Genomic DNA, 20,961 nt, shown 5'->3' on the forward strand with positions numbered 1-20,961 from the left:
AATTGTCATTTTGACATAACAAGTACTCACTTTCAGGGTCTATTGAATAATTGATGAAACACATATTAAGTTGTTCTTGCAACATAGAAAATGTCTTTCAATAATAGTTCCACTAAAAAAAATTTATTTGAACATTTTCCACTGATCTCAGTTTAATTATCATTACTATCATTTTCAGGGTAATATTTTAAGCATCCCTTATGTTCTTTTATATCTTAAACAAGAACTTTATTTTAATATTTTCATACTTTGCACATGACAAAATAACTCATTTGTTACTGATGCACTGAAAATTCAAATTTAATATTATATGCTATTATTTAAATGAATATTGTTTGTAATGAACAATGACATATTTAGATTTAGATCTCTCTCGCTCTGAGAGTTGAGTTATTAACTCAATCTAGTATGACCTTAAATCAAGGTTTTTCAGGAAGAAAATTTATGCAGAAATAACTGCATTTTTTGGGCATCTTACTATTATTCTGGACTTTATTAAGGAAAAGAATACCACTGCCTTTTTATTGTATGCAAACAGTCCTGATGACAATGATGGTAAAATTGCTTCACTTCTATTGAAAATAGTTGAAACTGATGTATGCATACATTTAAATGAACATATAACAAAACAAAAATATACAATATTTAAAATAAAAAATATTATTGATTTCAACATTTCTCAAGTATTCATTAATTTTTATTTCACTTGTGTTTTACGTTTTTGTTAATATTTTATCTAACTCTGAATAAAAACTTAATTTTCATTTTTCAAATAAAGTCATTGAAGAAAAATTTCTATATCCAGAAAACAAAGACTAATGAAGTTTGGGAAAACAGTTCAGAATTTAAATAGAAAAGGCAATACTAAACAACTTTAAACAATCCTTTTTACCCACAGATATCATCATTTATTTAGCCCCCAGCATATGCCAGATATTAATGATAAAAATCTATAAGCAATGTATTTTCACTCAAAGTAAAGTTTCTTAAATTATTTATGCAATTTTACACTTATAGATTTTGGTTTTCATCAATTCTATAAGTCCGTGTACTAAAAGGTTGCTTGCAAATTTGAGTTTGCTGAGCTGAAAAAATAATATATTTTGTGAATTCAATAAGCTGACCTCTAAAGACCTGGAAATACAGTCATAAATACGAATGAATGTGTTATTCTCAATTCAGTCAACTATGAGGGTTTTCCAAACCATTAAACAACCTCCCAATTTGCTACAATTCAGAATAAGTGCTGTACTCTTTTCAGAGGGAAGCTTAGAATATCATACTGCAAATAAGAGCTCAGAATTTAGGGAGTGATGAATATTTGATCATAAGGATCCTCAAGTCTGGCTTTAGAGAGTAGTCACTTACTACACTTATCCCTTATATAATACAAAAAGTAGAATTTCATCCTAACCATTAGACTTCAACTCATGCTAATATGAGCTCTTGCTAATATTTTTGTTCTAATGTGTTAAAATGTATAACATTAGGAAGATAAATAGGTTATTACTGAAACACGAATATCTATGTAAGTGGTAATACTCATTTGATCCAATTAGTTAAATTTTAGAAAATTTACTTGGAGAGAAAATACATTGTTTATAGACTTTTATCATTAAAAATTCCACAACTTAACTGGGACAGCAATTCCATAATATTTCTGTGGATCATCTTTTCTCTAAGTTTTTAATAGATATTAAAAGTCTCAGAGCTGGGAATCCCTCTGTAATGTCACATACTCAGAAAGCTGAAGAAGGAGGATCTCAAGCTTCAGCTTATGCAATTTAGTGATACCTGGTCTCAAAATTCAAATAACTAAACAAACAAATGGGACATGAGTGTACTAGTCAGTGACAGAGTGTCTTCCTAGCTTGCACGATACCTTGGTTCAACTAGTACTGCAAACAAGAGAAAAAATAAGCAAAGAAAACAACAAAAAATGTTCTTCAGAAAAGTAAAGGATTCTAAGAGGTTAGATTAAATGAGCTTCTTTATTAATATATTTGAGAAAATACTGTAACAATTTGTTCTGCACAGTTCAAAAGGGATATATGTCAAGATATATCTGTGGATTAATGAATATGAAACATTTTTTAAAAAATACTTTCAAATATTACTTGAATATGGGCTAAATTTTGAAGAATGGTAATCTACAAGTAATTATTGACATCAAAAGTAGAGCTAATAAAGCTTACTAGTACAATATATAACATATACTTGCTGATGTTTCAGCAATTTATAATTTTAGTATTAGTATTAGAGAACAGCATGTGGAAATGCAGAATATTTTGGCTCAAAATATATGTTCAATATAACTTTCCCAAATACAAAAAGATAAATCATAGAATTATGAATATTTTGAATATTACAAAATATCAAATTTTGTAAGATACAGGAATGTGTATCTTCAGGAATATTAGTTTATTGATACTGAGGTGAAAATAAAATATCAAAAGATCATCATAAACGGATGTCCAATGTCTTTTACATGACAAACTATTTTAAATTTAATTTTTATTATTTTAATTACTTTCAGAAAACAATGTATATTTTACTGGCTTATTGGTCATGAATTCTATTCTGTAAAAAATAATAATTTCCAAATCAATAATGCAAATATTATAATTTTAAAATGAATAATGTAAATATTACATTTTTATAAGTTCTTTCCTTTATTTTTACTCTATTTATAACCAGGTAACTACAGCTCACATACAATCATAATTAGCTCTTTGTCACAACATAAAAATAAGAAACCTATGTGCAGCTAGGTTGTTTAAAGCAGAATGATATCTGTTGGTGGCTTGTTAGGAACAAAGCCACAGATCAGGATCTGAGTGGCAGGCAAGGGTGAAAAGCTCTCTGGCAGTCACCGACCATCCCTCTGCAGTACAGCATGAGCTCCTCATGGAGTATTAGCTTCTCAGAGGTGCAGGGACTCTACTGTAAGCTACACAGGCAGAAGTCTATGTTGCAAGTTTCTTATGAGAATCTAATGCCTGATGATCTGAGGTACGGTTCAGGTGTTGATCCCAGCTCTGGGGAGGAGTTGTAAATACAGATTAATGATAGTAGAGAGTTTTGAATGTAGGGAGACCATAATAATAAGTTTATTACTTGCAGACTCATATCGAAACCCTACCAGTGCATTGCAAAAGACTACTAAGTTGCGTCTGGTAACAGGCTTTAGATAGGCAAGTGAATTGATATAATTCAATTGTACATTTGCTACCAGTGGCAGGCTTTAAGTCAGAATCATATACTCATCTTATTCTGCCCCTGGAGGCCTGCATAATATTTCACTTATGATTTATAGCCATGCTTTGCCCCTGTACTACACACATGTCTCAGACAATTTTGGTAAGCTCATAAGCTAATGCTAACCAAAAGGAAGAAAAAAATTAAGTCATGAGAGAGTTTCTTTGAAAGTAGAATTACTCCAGGGATGATAAAGAAAACAAAAACTGCCAACTAAAAGAAAGTTGCATTTAAAAGAAAATGCCAAGTCCTCCTTATGGGTTCACTGCAACAGGTTTTACGTGCTCCAAGTCTACTTTGTTTAAAGTGAGGTTACCTGTTATAAAACAATGCCATGAAATATTCAAAGCTGCTATGGAGTGTGGAGAAGAGGCAAGCTGCATTATAGATAAGCCTTTGGAATTTTTCAAAAGAAAAAAAATGGTGAACAAAAAGAACAGAAGTAATTTAAGAAGGCCAAAACTTCATCAAATGTGCTACACTTATCATATCTTTCTTAGTGGTAAGCTCTTTGATAAAGCTAGTAAATCCCTTACTATTGGTCAAGAGTTTACCCTTCCTGCTGCTAATGATGTTTTGTTGTTGTTGTTGTTGTATAAGTTTTTAGGATAAGCTAAATTTCAAATACCAGTACACATTCTTCTTTTGGATAACACCATAACTGGAAAAATTGATAAAAGAATAGAGGATTTTATTAAAGGCTTTAAAAAGGATTAATAAGTCACCATGATATGCAATATAGGGTGACCAATGTACTGATGTTGAAAGCAAGGTCACAATTCTTGCTTTCTTGTGATATATTCTAAGGAAGATCTATATGATGTGTTCTGTGAGATTATGTTATACCATAGATGTTATCATACACCCTAGATGCAGAATAACTCACATCCTTGAATGAATATGGCATTAGTAATTTTGTACATGTATATGCACAGATGCAGAGATTGTCATCAATGGAGAGCTTTCTGGTTTTACCTTGAGTCAAAGAGGTGGCTGAATTAACCCTATGCAGTGTGATCCCTAGAGACATACTGGCTACTAAAAAATGCTACTGTAAAGTTTTGCAGGAGGTGATTGCAATTATCGATCACGTTATAGCACACATCTTTAAACCAAATGTATTCACACAGCTCTGTGATGTGGATTCAGAAGACACAATATTCCTTTATATGGATAACTACCATGGTTTTCTAGAAGTAGATAATTGGTGTCTTGGTTACTTTTCTGTAATTAATGAGACAATATATCTGATGCCCAAATTGAAGGAAGGAAAGCTTTATTTATGTTACAGTTTTTGGAGGTTTCAGTCCATACTCAGCAGGATCCAAGGCAAGGCAGTATGGCTGACAGGCAGCCATTAATGGCAGCCACAAGCAACAAGAGTGTAAGGGCAAAAAGAAAGTGAAAAACCTACCTCCTTCCCTCCATTATATTGTATTCAGGTGCAACATACATATTGCCAATCGCAGCAGTAGACAAGGAACCAATCACAAACGCATAAGGTTTTAGGGGGCCATTCAAACACAAACCACAGCAATTGGTCATAGTTTTTGAGTTATGAAAACTGGTCCAAACATTGCTTTTGGAAGAAGAGTTACCACCAGTAGCATGTTTCACGGACGCATAATGGGTCACAGAAATTTTCTACCATTAGGATATATTCAAGCAGCTCTATCAACTCAATCTGTTACTGGAAGTGAGATTGACATCTATGTTCAAGTCGGCAGATGAAGAAGCCGCATTAAAATCCAAATTGGAATTGCAGGAGTGACAAGTGAACACTGTAATTTTTACATGTTTCACCAGCAATAATTTTAAGAGAGACTGAGTCAAGATTTTCCATCTTCCAGTTGGTGCATGATTTATGTCAGCTTTCAAAAGCTTAGAGTATTACACTTCACCCATAAAAGATCCCTAATCCTAGAAAGAATGAATACAAGACCCATTTATGAATAAGCCACAGCAATCAATTTTGTACTGCTCGAGAGAAATTAACTGCTTGAGATTGCAAATGACAGTGGACTTAAAATTGTATTTGAGAAAACTTCAAATTTTCATGCACTCTGAATTAAAGTCTGACAAGTCTGCTTCTACTTTCAGGCTCCTATTTTTATGTAACAAAATTTTCTGAAGTGTCAGTAACTGAAATGAGATTATGAAGTAAACCAGATATAAGCAAGACACATTTGGTGTCACTCTCTCTTGTCACTTCGCTGTGCTTGGGGCTGGTGATTCCTGCCCCAGCCACTTCCCTCAGAATAGTTCTCTAGCTTGTTCTTTCTGCCGTGTGCTTTTCCAGGACGGCCCTCCCTGGTGAACACTTACTCATTTTGCCCCAACCTCTAGTGGGAGAAGATGTAGGCGCTGTGGTCACTGGATGGTGGCACCCAGTGTGGGGATTACTGGGAGGAGCTACACTCATTTTTCCCCTCAGAGATAGCTGGATGTTTCTGAAAATGGCACACACACACTAGAACTGGCTCTGCAAGCAGTGCCAACACAAAGAGAGACTCCGTTTCTGATTCTAAAGACCTCTGTCACTGTATTTCCTCCTTTATCTCTAAGTTGCCTTCGCATAGCTGGGTTTAGTGTAATTTTTATTGCTAATTTCATGATGTCCAAGAATTTTTCCTTAAGTCAATCTTCCTTATTTACCTAAATTATATATTAATTGTCCACTCAGCATTTTTAGTGAAAGTATTAATTTTACATTTTGTTTTGTGTTTTCTTGGCGACAGGATCTCTCTATAGTTCTGACTGGCTTGACTCAGGGCTGTCTTTAAACTCACAGTGATGGTCTTGCATCAGCCTCCAGAGAAATGAAATTACATGTATCCACCACTATGTTAAGTGATGTTGTATTAGCTTCAGGAAATAATTCAAATTTCCAAAATCATAACTAGATCAGAAAGATCTGCCTAGTTACATAGCCTTTTTATTACAAATTTTCACACTTTTTCCTGTTATTTTACAAATTGTTACATTCTACTTTAATTTCATCATTCTGTAAAAATACTCATGAGCAAAATTTAAATCCTCTTTAATGTTTGAGAAAAATAATTGTTCTTGTTCTGTGTGGCCTCTTAAATGCTTTCTATATAGTATCTTTTAATTTGTGCAAAATGCTTACGAATCATTTAGATTATTAAGTTTAATTGTATTCTGTAGTGATTTTTTTTCAAATTTGTTATACTAGTAATAAAATAGTAAACTCTCATGATCTGTTTTTAAATATATCACTGACTTCAATATTAGACAATATTTATCTACTAGAATGCAAAATGAGATAATATATCCTATTCAAATTTATCTTTTCATTTTCCATTCCGTACAATTTGTTTAGAAAAGTCTAAATAAACGTGATCCAGTTCTGTTTATTTCAACATCCCCAGTATTCATGTTATCTCCATTGTAACAACTACTGGAGATGTTTGTCCTACAACATCCAAAAATGATATATTTATGGATAGTTAATATAAATTTAACTAAAATTCCTTAAGATCTAGAATAAACTTTTTGTTTCTTCAACAAATTTAAATAATATCTCTATGTCTGTTTTCAAAAATATGAATGAAATAAAAAGAAATAAACTAAGGAAAAAAACCACAGATGAAAGTTCTATGACAGGAAGCATTTAAACTCAAATATGATTAACAAGAAAGAGCTAACCATGTTGGATGAACAGCATCTGGACAGAGGAGGTCTAATAGATAAATTCACTAAGCAGTTTACTTTAGCATATAGAAATACGGTATCAATCCCTGTTCAGGATAATCAGTGCATAACAGTACTAAAATAGTGAAATAATTGTTTTAATTATCACTAGGCTATACTGTATATCTTCCTTAAGTCCTTGGCCTTGTACAACCATTACTTTTTGTGTGTGTGCCGGGGACTGAACTCATGACCTCATACTTGCCAAGCAGGCACTTAATTCACTGAGCTAAACCCCCAGCCTTGCACAACCATTCCTACCACTATAATTCTTTCACCCGGGCAAGTCAATGCTTTTAGTATCCAGATCAGCTGGTATAAATGGAATATAGAAAAGAATAGCTCTGACTTTCTCAAGAATTTGAAAGAAGGTAAGTGTTATTTCATTATTTTAGCTACAGAAAATAAAATCAATTAAGCATGCACAAAACACACACACACACACACACACACACACACACACACACACACTGCTACATTTCCTTCAGAGTCAGTAGCTTTCATTGCTAAGAAGTTGTGAGAAGAATTTATCTTTGTTTTGACAACACCAGATCTAAGGTGGAATGTAAAGGCTGTGGGTATATCTTCATCCTTCGAAGTCATCTATGTGATTGTTGGAATTTCGGTAAACATATTTTCACTTGATTATATGTCAAATTGTATTCCCTTGATTTTTAGAGCCATATGCATACATTTTCGAACGTGTTCATCAGAAAAGAACCAAACAAATATTTGATGATTATTTGTACTTTGCATTTTTTTGACAGTGCTGTAGATTGAGGACAGGGTCTTGGAGATGCTAGGCAAGTTTTGTACCATTAAGCTATTTCTTTAGCACAAAAGCACAAAAATTAAATGAATATTAATATACGTATTACAAAAATATATTTTATGAAGCTATATATATTTTCCCTAAAAGACCTAAATTTCCATATTTTTTTCTAATTCTCTTGACATTTTAAATCTTAGGGTATTAATAATACTGAAATGTACCAACTTATTTAAAAATAATAGAATTTCTTCTTAGAAAATATCTACACTATGTCTTTCATTTGTCCCTTTCTTCCATTCCTTTTATGGAAAAATCAAATAATTGAATTTATTGAAGTAGAAACTATTGCATTTTAATAAAGCATAAACTAGGCATTGTTGTTTCTGAGTCTTTTGATGCTTTTTTTCTTCTGAAACTCATTTTCTCTGCTACTATTCTCATCTAAAATCAATATTCTTAAGTTTGCATTCTCCTTGCATTTTGAATGCAGATTATAAGAAAAAAGATCAAACAAATATATTCCAGCTAACCTGGTCAATTGTCTCATGAATATAAAAGATTTTTTTTTTATTTTAGGCTAGATTTATTATTTGACAATAATCAGTATTTTACTATATTTTCCCTGTTGATGAATTCTCTATCAAGGTGTTTAATACTTTGTTTTTTCAAGAATTTTTATGTATTTATCAAATACAATCACAGAACTGTTTAAATAGAAAAGTATTTCCAGGTTAATTAATCTGAATGTTTCTAAAAAATACATTTTGTTACCATTTATTTATTCTTATCATAAATATCTCTTTGAATTCTTCGTTCTTTTTACTTTACTTTAGTCAGTACTTTGATGGATTTTGGTTTATAATATTAAAAATTTCTCACATTTGTCTTTAAAATACCATTCTGTCTCAGTCACCTAAAACTAGATATTTATACTTTTATATTATATTAAAAGCATAAAACCAATTTTTAAATCTTTTTAAAAATACAGTGTTTGTACTCATTAGTTTAAGTACCTTAGAAAATAATCATTGCTTCACAAGAAAGATATGCTTTTCTCCTTTTAAATATTGCTAATATTTAAAAATGACATTTGTGTTTTTAATATACCAAAAGTATATAATTATAAATTATCTGATATGTATTATTTTTGTATTTTAAATGTATTTGAGTATGTATCTTTCTATCTAATATCTATTAGGAGAGGGAATAAGAAAAAGAAAAGACAGAAAGAAAAACATACTTCTTTTTTATGTCCTGGGCATCTGTTTCCTGAAAAAATATGAATCTAATATCCCTCGTTGGACAGTTCAGGAATAAAGCATAGACATACCGAATCTGAAACATTATGATAAAATTAACTTAAAAAGTCTTATATTAACTAAATCCCAAGAATAATCTATTTTAATATTAATAAATGTTGCCTCACTAAGCAAGATAAAGCAGTTGAACTAATAAGAAATAAAATCCCTTGTATAACAAGTAGCTTTGAAAAAAACAAACAAATCAATCATAAATATTCCCTTGATCATATGTAATGATTTTATGAACTGTGTATGTGGGAGCATCTCCCCAAATCCAGGGACAGAAGAAGAGGAAAGGAAAATATTAAGGAAATATATGTATATAGAGTCCCAGTTAATATGTCGATCTCTTCTGATATGTGTACTATCATTTATTTATGAATATCAATTTAACCCCACATTCTCTACATCTTGACAAATAGTCTAATAGTTATGTATGGGCCAAAGTTACTTCCATAGCATCTATCACTAGCTATTGGCTATCTATCATTGTGTAATAGTGATCACTATCCAAGACATAAGACTCTAAAAATACCTAGCATGAGAACCTATAATAGGAGATCTGGAAAATTCCAGTGTCTTACATATCAATTTATCCTTTTCCCATACCTAAATGCATGTTTGATTTACTTTTAAAACCTAATATTATAACAAACTAATGTAGTCTGGTTAGAAGGTACTGCCATAAACATTTTCCCTTTGTGTGTACTCCTTTCCCTCTCTCAATGGCCAAATGTTTTACTTTTAATATAGAGTTCCAAGGAAGCTGTAAGTATTGCAACAGCATCACATGTAATTACCTGTGGTGGAAGCAGTGGCAGTCGTATAAAGGCAAGAAGCATACTCAGGTCATTGCATCTCCTCTGCATGTCATACTTGACCCACATCATTAACGCATGGAAAATGGTTTCTTCATCAGGAACATTTACATCATCACTGGCCAGTAGTTTATGAAGCTCCTCAGCTGGAAGGAGTAAGAACTCTTGATTTCTGATAACTTCCATTATGTTTTCCTGTGGGTGAAAAACATCTTGGCATAAATTCTGCTTTACTTTTATTTGACTAGCAAAGCATCTCAGAAAGAAATGAGACAAGTAGTCAATAACTTTTGTTCTCATTATAACATAATCCTTGAGGCTCAATCCTTCAGAAACTGAAGCTGTTAAGATGAAAGTATTGTAATTGTAATTGAAGTGTAAATGTATCTGAGACAGCACAGATCTTGTAATAAATGGAGGATTATAATGTTCAGCTTTGTTATGCAAACAGAATGTACTAAGTGATTAAATGTTCAAGTTTCAAGTGCCCTGCTATGTAAGATTTAGTGAACATAAAAGAATAACAATGCATATTTTTAAAAGCTTGGCTACACATATATGAATCAGAAAATGACAATAAATTCATACAAAAACTGAATACTGTAAGATGTGTCATTATTTATTAAAAAGGAAAAAAAAAGTATCAGAACACATAGGCCATAGAAATCCCCAAATGCAAAACGTTACACTTTTATCTCTTATAACCCTTAATTCTAATGATAATTTCTTCGGCTTATATTGCAGTCACCTTTATATTTTTCAAAATTGATATCACCTCCTATTTTTTCTGACTCAATCTACTCTTAGCATCTCAGTTGCTTTCTCTATGATGACGCCAAAATTATATTTCTAAAACCTAAGTGAGCATACGGCATCACTCAAAGTTTTTGCTTTGTTTTGTTTTGTTCATGCCTGTCTCAGTTACTTTTCTCTTGCTGCTGTGACAAAATATTTGACACCCCAGATTTTGGAAGGGAAGGTTTATTTAGTTTACAGTTTTTGGAGGTTTCAGTCCATAATTGGCTGGCTGCAAGGCATAATGGCATGGCACTGGGGCATCACTTTGAGGGAGCAGCCAGAGCAAAAGGAGGAAGAACAAGCCTCTTTTTCTCTCTTATATTGTACACAGATCACCCCCTCCTCACGCAGGTGTAGCACTCACAAAATCTCTGCGCCCTCCTCTTGCACAGGATGGGGTATTACAAAGTAAGTATTTTGGATCCCTGCTGAGTTTTTTTCAGTTAAAGTTTTAAACATCTCAAGTTGGCACAATGTATCAGCCATAACAATGCCTCATCTCCTTGTATTGTGGTTCACACTTCATGTGAAACCCAGTGATTGTACAGTATCTGACCCCCTCTGTTTATAATTCATCTCTTCCTATACTTACCTTGCAGTCACTAATGTACTTACTATACTGTCAACTTGCCATGCTATTTAACACGTCATCCATTATTAACTCTTTGCACAAAATGTCATACCCAAGCGGCTTTCTTAAATCCTGCTATATTTCAATATTCAAATCAAGAGCAACGTATTGTACAAGGCTTTTTGACTTCTCAGTTACATCTCATTTGACTTGGCTTCCCACAAAAGCCTCACATTGCCTGGCAGACCCATCCTGCTATCAAACAGCAGGCTAAACTGTGGTTCATATAAGGGTCTTAATATAATTGGTGAGCTTGCCTTATGTAAACTTGTGTATGTAGATCCTGGCATGGTGTCTGGAAAATAACAAGGAAATAATATGTATTTATTGAACAGATGAAGGAATATTTGTAGAGAAAAAAACTTACAGTCACAAGTTAGAGTACTACCGCTTTCTAAACAAATTGTTACTGTGAAATTTGAAATAGAGTGAGAATAAGATTTTTAACATTAAAACTTAATATGCTGTTTGGCTTTTGTTGCTGGATTTTCTTTCTTTTTTTTTTTTTGGTTTACTTTTTGCTTGGTTGCATTCTAATTTATCTCTTTAAAATTAAAAAAAACCTGAGCATTAATCAATGCCAAATAACCTTTATATTATGTATTTATTTTAAGCATAATAACATTTAATTTTGAGAGTAAATATGATCTGTGTTAGCACAGAATGCTTATTTTTTACTTCCTTTCTGGTCATCTGTCGTATATCTACATAAATTATATAATAAGAGTACAATATGTGTATACTGTCATGCATATATTCAGCAATATCACAGGGTAGCTGAGTTATTTTGGTTCCTAGTAATTATTTTGTCCCTGTATTTTTTCTGGGCTTTTTTGGTGCTATGTAAATTGTATATATATTCTACAGTTATTTACTAAGCTAACAATTTAAGTATTTTCAGATTTATTGCTACCAGATTTATCTAGAGGTAAATGTGAGAAAAATATTCTTGAGGAATCTTGGAAAGTTATTTTGTTCATCTGTCTTTGAAGTTATTTAAAGTGTCTGTGCCTACATACAGAATTGTATAGCTAGGCCATCAGTATAGAGTGTGGAGTATAATAACCTTTCCAAAACTTTTAGGGTTGTCAATCATAAAGACACTGTTCATAACATATTTTGTCATATTTCATAGTGTTCTCTTTATTTTGACGCTTGGGGGAAATTTCTTTCAAGCTTCAGTAGCAGAAATAATTGTTCTCCTGAATAGTTGGTTTGCTTTTGTAATGGATGGTATAAATTATGAAATTTATTGGTTTCTCTTTTAATTTGGCCCCTAGAAAACTTAGAGTCAAATTGTGATCCATCTGGCAAGAAGGTTATAAGTCTTTATATTTTAATTCATTTTCAGACAGCCATGATAATGATTTCATTTAATACTGTCACAGTAACTTTTCTTTCTCTATTGCCTTTTTTATTTCTGCATCTAATTTCACTTATATTCCTATAGACTGAAAAGCCCTGTCTTTGTAGTCCTACTAAATCTTTTGAGATCAATGTTGTTTGTCAAAATTGTAGACAAGCTATGCATTAGGAACTGGTGGTAGTTTTTACTATTTCTGTCACAGTTGGCCATATATTATTTTGCTCATTATTTTTGTTTTTATATATTTTGTAGTCCATTTGATTAAGTATCCTGTCAATGTCATGTGACCTAATATTTTCGTATAATAATTTAAATATAGCTTCTTGACAATAATTCACTTAATTTTTTTCTCATAAAAGAAGTAATGACTAGTAACACTAATTTCTTTACATTGTTTGTAAGCAGTTGATTTTACCTGTAAATACCATATGATGAAGCATCTAAAATATTTTAATATGGTACCTTTCATACTGACAGTTTATTCAATAGTTTTTTTCTTTTCTTTTCTTTTTTTTTTTTTTTTTTTTTTTTTGTCTTTTTCCTTTTTTTCGGTACCTGGAATCGAACCCACGACTGCCTGCTTGCAAGGCAGCCACTTAGGCCGCTGAGCTCAATCCCCGGCCCCTTATTCAATAGTTTTTTCAGTATAATTTTACTAAACGCTTTATATGTAGCCATGAACTTGTGAGGCCAAGAGAGAAGAACAAAAGAAAAAATATCAGAAGAGATATGTATAAAAAGAAAGACATCTAGAAAAGACATTAGCCAACTCTATAGAAATTAGCTTTGCAAATGGACTAAGAACACTTAAGTGGATTTTGAATCAGGAAATGAGAGGTTGAAAAAATATTCTGTACGTAAAGCAAAGACACAGAAGCAGGTAATTCAGTGTGTGAAACTGATTGACAAGGAGCACAGAAAATTTGTGCAAAGTAAAATTAAATGGATCATTTGGGTGGGTAACAGAATAGATCTGTTGTAAAGTTTAACAGTCTGTTTCATTTAAGTATCCACATCTTCTATGTAAGTGTTGAGAACACTTATAAAGAAAAATTTGACATCAAATGTAGATTATCACTACTGAAAGCACAGTTTTACTAAATAAAGACTGAATTTTACTGATTATTTTTGTTACTTGATACTATGTTCAAATAGTTTCACTAGTTTTAAAAAAATCATGGTTTTATTTTGTTCTAAATACAATATTCTTACAATTACTATATAATATGTCCTGAATAATCTGAAACATTTTGTAACATTTATTTCCTCTATATTTTCATTCGATTTTTATCCTCGTTGTTTTATTGGTAGTCTAAATAGTAATTTCCTTAAAATTCTATTAGAAATATTTTATATTTAATAGAAACTTTAGGTAAAAGTTAATATTAACATTGGGTTGAACAGAAGAAAAGTTGATCTTGTTAATGGCTATCTTGTGATTGACAATGCAGATTAAAATATAGATATAAAAAATAAAATAAAATGTGGGCATTTATGCATATGTGTCGATCCTTGGAGCTTGAGGCAGCAACATCATTATGTTTGAGGCCAGGATGGGCTACACACAGTTGGAGGCCAACCTGAACTACATAGCAAGACTATCTTCAAAAGATAAATAGCAATAAAACTTACTAAAAATACTTTGTTGTTATTTAAACAATCATAAAATCAAATTCAACTTTATTTCATTAATACCTACTATCAAATTAACACAGTTTAATATTACTGTTGACTAAAGAAATTACCTCTCCTCTAAAAGCACTAAGACCCAAGTCTTTCCATATTGTACTCCATTACAGTTGGCAATTAAATTGCCAAGCATTATGATAGGAAAATTAATCTTATGCTAAAACCATCACATAATCTCCAGCTTAATTCTAAAATAGCAGAATATATGGAGTTTATTTAACTGTCCATTTTAAATGTTATTAGTTAGAAAGATGCGCACTTAGGAGTCTCATACTGGCAAATGAAGGGAGAACCTGGGAATTGGTTTCATTCTACAGTAAGGGTTATTATGTATGAATGAAAATGTCAACTTCTGATGCCATGTCATAATGTTTTAAGATTATAAAACTTCAGACATTTCTTGTAAGCAAAGCATTCAAAGTTTCATAAAATACATGGTTCTACTATTTTCAGAAGCAAAATTAACCATTTTTTATTTCTTAATATAGTCTTTTCATTACCTTAGGTCCTGGATGGAGACAAGTTTTTCAATTTCTATAAAATTAGAGAGAAAAATGTGGCATTGGTTCTAGCAGATGCTTCTGAAGAGGGTACAAGGGTAAACTCTTGGTATTTTCCTCCTATGCCTTTCTCATCATTTAAAAGAGAATCCTCTTGACAATTTTGTATAAATTTAAATTACTCTCCTTTTTGGTGCTTTATTCTTGCATTTTGACAAAAATCAAGGGATGTGCTGCCATTACTTCAATGCATCAAGTAAGAATTTCTTCTGATGTATCTTACTTCAACATTCATATATTTCTTCTTCCACAAAAATGCTGGACATAAGCACAATTCATCCAAGTTATTTGTTTTCAACCAAGACAATCTTTCCTCCAGTATTCAGTAATATGCTCCTTTCTTTGTCGGAAATGTGACAGGAATGGTCTTTATCACCCATATTTCTATCATCATTTTCTTCAGAACTATTTAGGAAATCTCTAAGAAAACTGGGCTTTCTCTGGATTTCTCTGTGAACCTTCTCTATTATTGCCATTATAGTGAATTCAAAACAATCTACATTTTTTAAAGAAATTATTTCAGTGGTGTTTCAAACTCTACTCATTGCCAAGTTTCAAAGCTACTTTCAAGTTTTTTAGGTGTTTGTTATAATAACATTCCATTACTTCGTAGCAATTGATATCTTGGTCAATTCAGGCAGATATAACAAATTCTTTATAGTAAAACTGATTAACTACAGACGTTCCTATCTCCTCTGAAAACCGAGAAGTCCAAGATCTAGACTGTATAAAGTTTGGGAACTGATAAGGGATTTTTCTTCAAAGATAATGCCCTGTTATTTTGTATTCCTAAAGTGGAAAAGATGAACAAGATCTCTAGAATTTCTTTTATGAAGACACTAACCTCATTCATGAGGATCCCACATCTCTCACTACTTCTCTTAGTACAAACAGAGATTTGAATTCAACATGTATTTTTAAGGCACAAAAATATTTAAGCAATAGCAGTTTCTCTAAATATTCATGCCCACTCTAAATCTCAGAATAAGACTTTATGTGGAAATGGGGACTTTTTAGATGTAAGTTAAATTAGGACAAGATCATGCTAGATTAGGATTCTCTCTAATCCAGTGACTCTTGTCTTAAGGAAAGTGAAAATGAGTGTGATTTACATAGACCCATAGTGAGGAGAATTCAGTCTGAATATGTGAAACAGAAAAGATGGACATGTGAAGATAAGAAAAATTAAAGTTATACCACCACAAACCAAGAATACTAAAGGGTCTCCAGAATATCAGAAGCTGGAAGAAGCAAGACTTTTCTTAAGAAACTTCAGGAAAAACATAGCCTTATGTATAACTTAATATTGGACTTACAGTCTTCAGCAAAGGAGGAGAAATTATCTATTGTTTCAAGTCAATCGTTTTCTGTGACTTTGCTATAGAAACAAAAAACCCCTTAATATATATCAAGAAATTTGCTCAGAGTTTTATAAAATAATGAAAATATAGAAATAATTTCCAAGCTTTGCAATAATAATTTCTTGATATTTTATAGTATGGTGATTTAAGAAATAATAATAATAGTACTTGTCACATATGTTGTACTTTTTTAAATCCATACTCATACTTTCTGAATTTCTTTTAGTTATAGGAAAATAATATCCCATGTCCCATGTTGAGCACATAAAATATAGTCTTACCCCAAGATCAAGTTCTTTTTATGTATGTGAACCTGTTGCTTCTAGACTTTAAACTTTCTGAAAACACATTCACTTCTCTCAACATCCTTGGGAAAGATTTCTCAAAAAAGTCACCTAATGTTGATACATTCATTTACTGCTATGAAGATTCTAACCTTTTATTATCTTCCAATCAGTTTTCTTAGACTTTGAATTTTTTGTCTGTATTTTTAATCCTCATTCAAAATTACCTCTTGAACAATAGACACTACCTTACAATTAAAAAGTAAATGGGACTCATCATGAGTTAGTGAAATATTTTTATTTTGCAGATGAGAATACTGAGGCTCAGAGGTACTTGTATGTATTCGAACTATTGCTCAAAGGAAGGCTGGATTAGAACTTCAATCTCTTGTCTTTTAAGCTCTTTCTTTGAGACTATCTACACATTAATTTTCCTCTGTACGTGCAGTTGAAACTTACGATTGTACTTTGAATTACATAGTTTACATACATCCTGATAGTTGAATGCTAAATGAAGCCTTGCCTACAGCTCGTGATAATTCTGAATTCCATGGTAAGGGATAGTCAGAAATTACTTTGGACATTCGTCGGAATTTAGATCCTGACTCTATTCACTGGCTATGTGACTTTCGGAACTGAGTTTCTATTATGCATGAGATCATAAATAATATAAATTATAAATCACACTTTTGAAGATGAATACAAATATCATTTTAAAGTGAGTATGTTTAGAGAAAGGTCAGATTCACAATAAACAGTATATAAGTCTTACCCATTACTATTCTGCATCTGGCCCTACCCTTCCTTTCAGTTTCCTATTGCTAATTCCACAGTGTATAATAACATTCTTTTCCCTACATACTTTTCTGATTATTTAATTATTTAAGAAATAAAATTCTAAGTAATTGCTGTATAAAAAATTAAATGAAGAAATTTGTATCAAGAGAGATCAATTTTATCTCTGTAAGCGTAATTCCCAAGACAAGGAAATATTTATTATAAACTATGGATTTAGAAAATACTAAAGAAATGCTTAGATCATCTACTCAAATTCTCTCTTTTTTCCCAGCATATAAAATGAGTCTTTGTGCTGTTGCTTATAATCTCAAATTGGAAATTATATTTCAAATCATTTAGTTTAAATTCATGAATATTTTCTGTTCACTACTCTTCCACTTCATTACAATGACATGAAATCCATTCCATTATGCAGAGGTTCATATCATTATAAATAGCTCATCAGGTAACTGTCCAAATTTTGAAATAATATCTGTCTTCTTTTAATTTTTTCATGAATCCCACTATAAAGCAATTATTACTCTATATACTACTATTTCAAATGGTCTTTAATCTTCTTAAAAGGTCTTTATGATCAAAATTAGAAGTGAGTTTGGAAATTAAACTTGCCTCATTTCTTGTTGCTTCAGCAGTCAAGACAAATGAATCAAAAATAAGAAATGTTTCTACTGACCATTATGCTTATTCTGTATAGATTTTGTCTTTCCCAAAAAAAGGCCAAAACATAAACACACAAAAACCATAATTTTTTTTCACTTATGGCACCTAGGTCTATTACATGCACTAAATATGTGATTATACATAGAAATACAGAATATGTATACACTTAGATAATATTAGTGTAATTTAAAAGAAGACTCTTCAAATTTTTATTAAATTTATGAGTAATTTTCTGTGCTGTTTGTTTGGTTAACAACTTGCAGTAAATAAATTTGGAAATAAATTGCAGTAAATACATTTTTTTCTTTGAATATTTAAGTATGTTTTATGTCCTCCTTAGAAGTAGCAGCACAAAGAATAAAATCTTAATGCTTGTCATATGTGTTGTGCTTTTTTTATCCATCCATGCACCTTCTGAACTTCTCTTAGCTATTGAAAAATTACCTGAATCCAAATCTCCTAGACTATAAAGTAAGTGGTTGTCACCTCTCTATTAATTTCTTATCACTCACTAAATACTGGCTACTTGATTGGTTGCAACTATACTTTTTTAAAAATATTGACGTTGTAATGCTTTTTTAAATGAAGCATTTTACAATAATGGCAAAATATATCTCATGTGAAAAATAATATTTGCTGGCTATATGTTAAGACTATCATAGAAAAAAGATAATTGCAATTTAGTCCCTTAAAAATCTGTGACTTATAAATGGAAATGGTTTCAGACAAATTTTGTTGAGGATTTAAGATAATCCAGACAAATACAATAGGACGAAGAAAGAATCTTGAATAAAAAAGTATTTAATGGTTATTAAAGAATAAAAATAATGATTCTCTATAACCTACTTAAAAAAAGAAATTCTAATGCAAGATAATATTTACTTGTTCTTGCTAAACAGTTTGAAAAAAACTGTAAAAATGTATTCAGATATGTAAGAATGTTTGTGCACTTTTTCAAGTGACTGTCATTTTATATTTACAGGAAACAAATTTATATCTTAAGAGAAAACAATGCTTTTTATATGTCTCGGAAGACTTTGTCAACTAAGATTTATATAGCGTTTTATCTTTATGTTTATAAACACAAATGACCCTTAGGAGCAGGGTCTGTTACATATATAACAGAAATGGGCAGACATTGCATGATGAATAAGCATAGAAAAGGAAAAAGCGTATGCATGTTGCATAAATAACCTCAGTGATGATTTTGCAGGAAAAGGGCACTAGCACTTGCCAGAGAAGAGTGTATTACAATTTTGCAATCTTAAGGTCTAAATGGTCTCTGCAGAAGCATGTTAAATTTTAATTATAATTTTGCTTTCATTTATGGCTTACTAAAAGGATTTAGATTATTTCCCTTCTGAGTTGGACTAATATACTAGCTGCTAATAATCATTTAAAAATGACAGTACATTATATACTTTTATGTTTAACCTACTTTTAAAGGTAGTTTAATAGTAAAAATAATTGAAATGATTGTCAAAATATCAGATGAAGGTAAAAATCAAGCTAAAAAAGATTATTTTCTCCAAAACAACTATCTAAAATGTAAACTAATCAAAGAATATAAGTTACGAACAAGGATCTTCTTAGTAATTTTAAAAATTTATAGTAAATATTCCTTAAATTTATCAAAAAGTAACTTATAATATGCTACTAATTCATTCTTCAGTAAATAATATAACTGTTAGTTCTGTTATAGTATATACTATATAAATGCATTAAATGTAAAACTTGATGCCAAACATAGAATATTAATATATATTATATATAAGACATAAGAAAACAAATAAGGATTATCTATGGCAGAAGGACTATTTACTACTTGTTGTAGTCAGAGGTTGTGCAGAGAACAATTAGAATTAAGACACAGAATTTATAATATTATTTTATGATGGTCACCCAGAGTTTGACCCCAAGAAAGTGCAAGAAATCTATCCATAAGTCTAAAGACCTGGTATACTCAGCCAAGCTCCTGGAACCCACAACAATGTCCCGCATGAGTCCAGATGAAAACCTAGAGCCCATGACATTGCCCTCCACGAGTCCAACTGGAGGTCTAAAGCCCACAAGAAGGATTCACTCTAGTCTATTTTAAGCATCCATGTTGGGAAGGCCCAAAACGTCAGTGGTGGAAGATAGAAAGTATACAGTGGGGTGAAGGAGCTGTGCTGCTAGGATGAGGGTTCTATGCTGGAGCTGATAAGTCACATTCATAATAAAGACCAGGGCTGTCCTGAAAAGTACTACAGCCATCCTCAGCGACAGGAAGGTCCCAAGTTCCTCCAACAATAAGAACAGTTGAGTACATGCCAGAGACCCAGCATTACAAGTTTGTCCTGGAGATTAAATGGCACACGTCTTGCTTCTGGAGCCAGGAAGCGATGCTGGATGTAAGGACCACAGCTCCCCCAAGGTGAGCCACAACCAGTCTCACCAACAAAGTCCTGAGCTCCTCTGATGACAGTGGTTGCACTCACACTAGGGAAGCTAGTCATGATGAGCTCCTCCAGGAGAACCAACAGCTCACAACAACACTTAGAGAAACCCACAATGCCTCCCCTCTCCTTCTCCACTTCTCTATTTATGCTGGCCACTTTTCTCAGATGGAAAATCTACACTCAGCACCATGCTGATTTACTTCAGCTGGCTTTAAGTTGACCACCAGTATTTAATCCATAACACTACTTAAATGAATGTTTACATCTATGCTGTCATCCTAGAGAGCTTTGAAACAATAACATGTTTAATATTTCTTAAATTTCCAAAAAATATCTTTTACTTTTAATAATGAAGTGACTTATATTTTTGATGATCTAAAGAATAATTGATTTATTTATATATTACTTTCACATCATGATGATAACTAATCACCACAGATTACGTGATTTAAAATTTTCACTTATTGTATTAGAGTACCAGAGGTTAGAAGACCAGACAAAGTGTAGTTC

General features: G+C 31.7%; 1 protein-coding gene across 2 annotated transcripts in view; it reads right to left on the reverse strand.

Moving 5' to 3' along the window:
- Klhl1 (kelch like family member 1) overlaps window positions 1–20,961 on the reverse strand; it is a 382,405-nt gene that overhangs the window by 152,527 nt on the left and 208,917 nt on the right. For both annotated transcript variants that reach the window (XM_063246827.1, XM_063246826.1), the window contains exon 5: window positions 9,846–10,058. In XM_063246827.1, coding sequence (XP_063102897.1) covers window positions 9,846–10,058 — 213 coding nt within the window. The remainder of the gene's footprint in view (window positions 1–9,845; window positions 10,059–20,961) is intronic.

This window comes from Cavia porcellus, unplaced genomic scaffold, assembly GCF_034190915.1.
Source record: "Cavia porcellus strain 051 isolate PalLab524CR breed Dunkin Hartley unplaced genomic scaffold, mCavPor4.1 scaffold_4, whole genome shotgun sequence".
Lineage (NCBI taxonomy): Eukaryota > Metazoa > Chordata > Mammalia > Rodentia > Caviidae > Cavia > Cavia porcellus.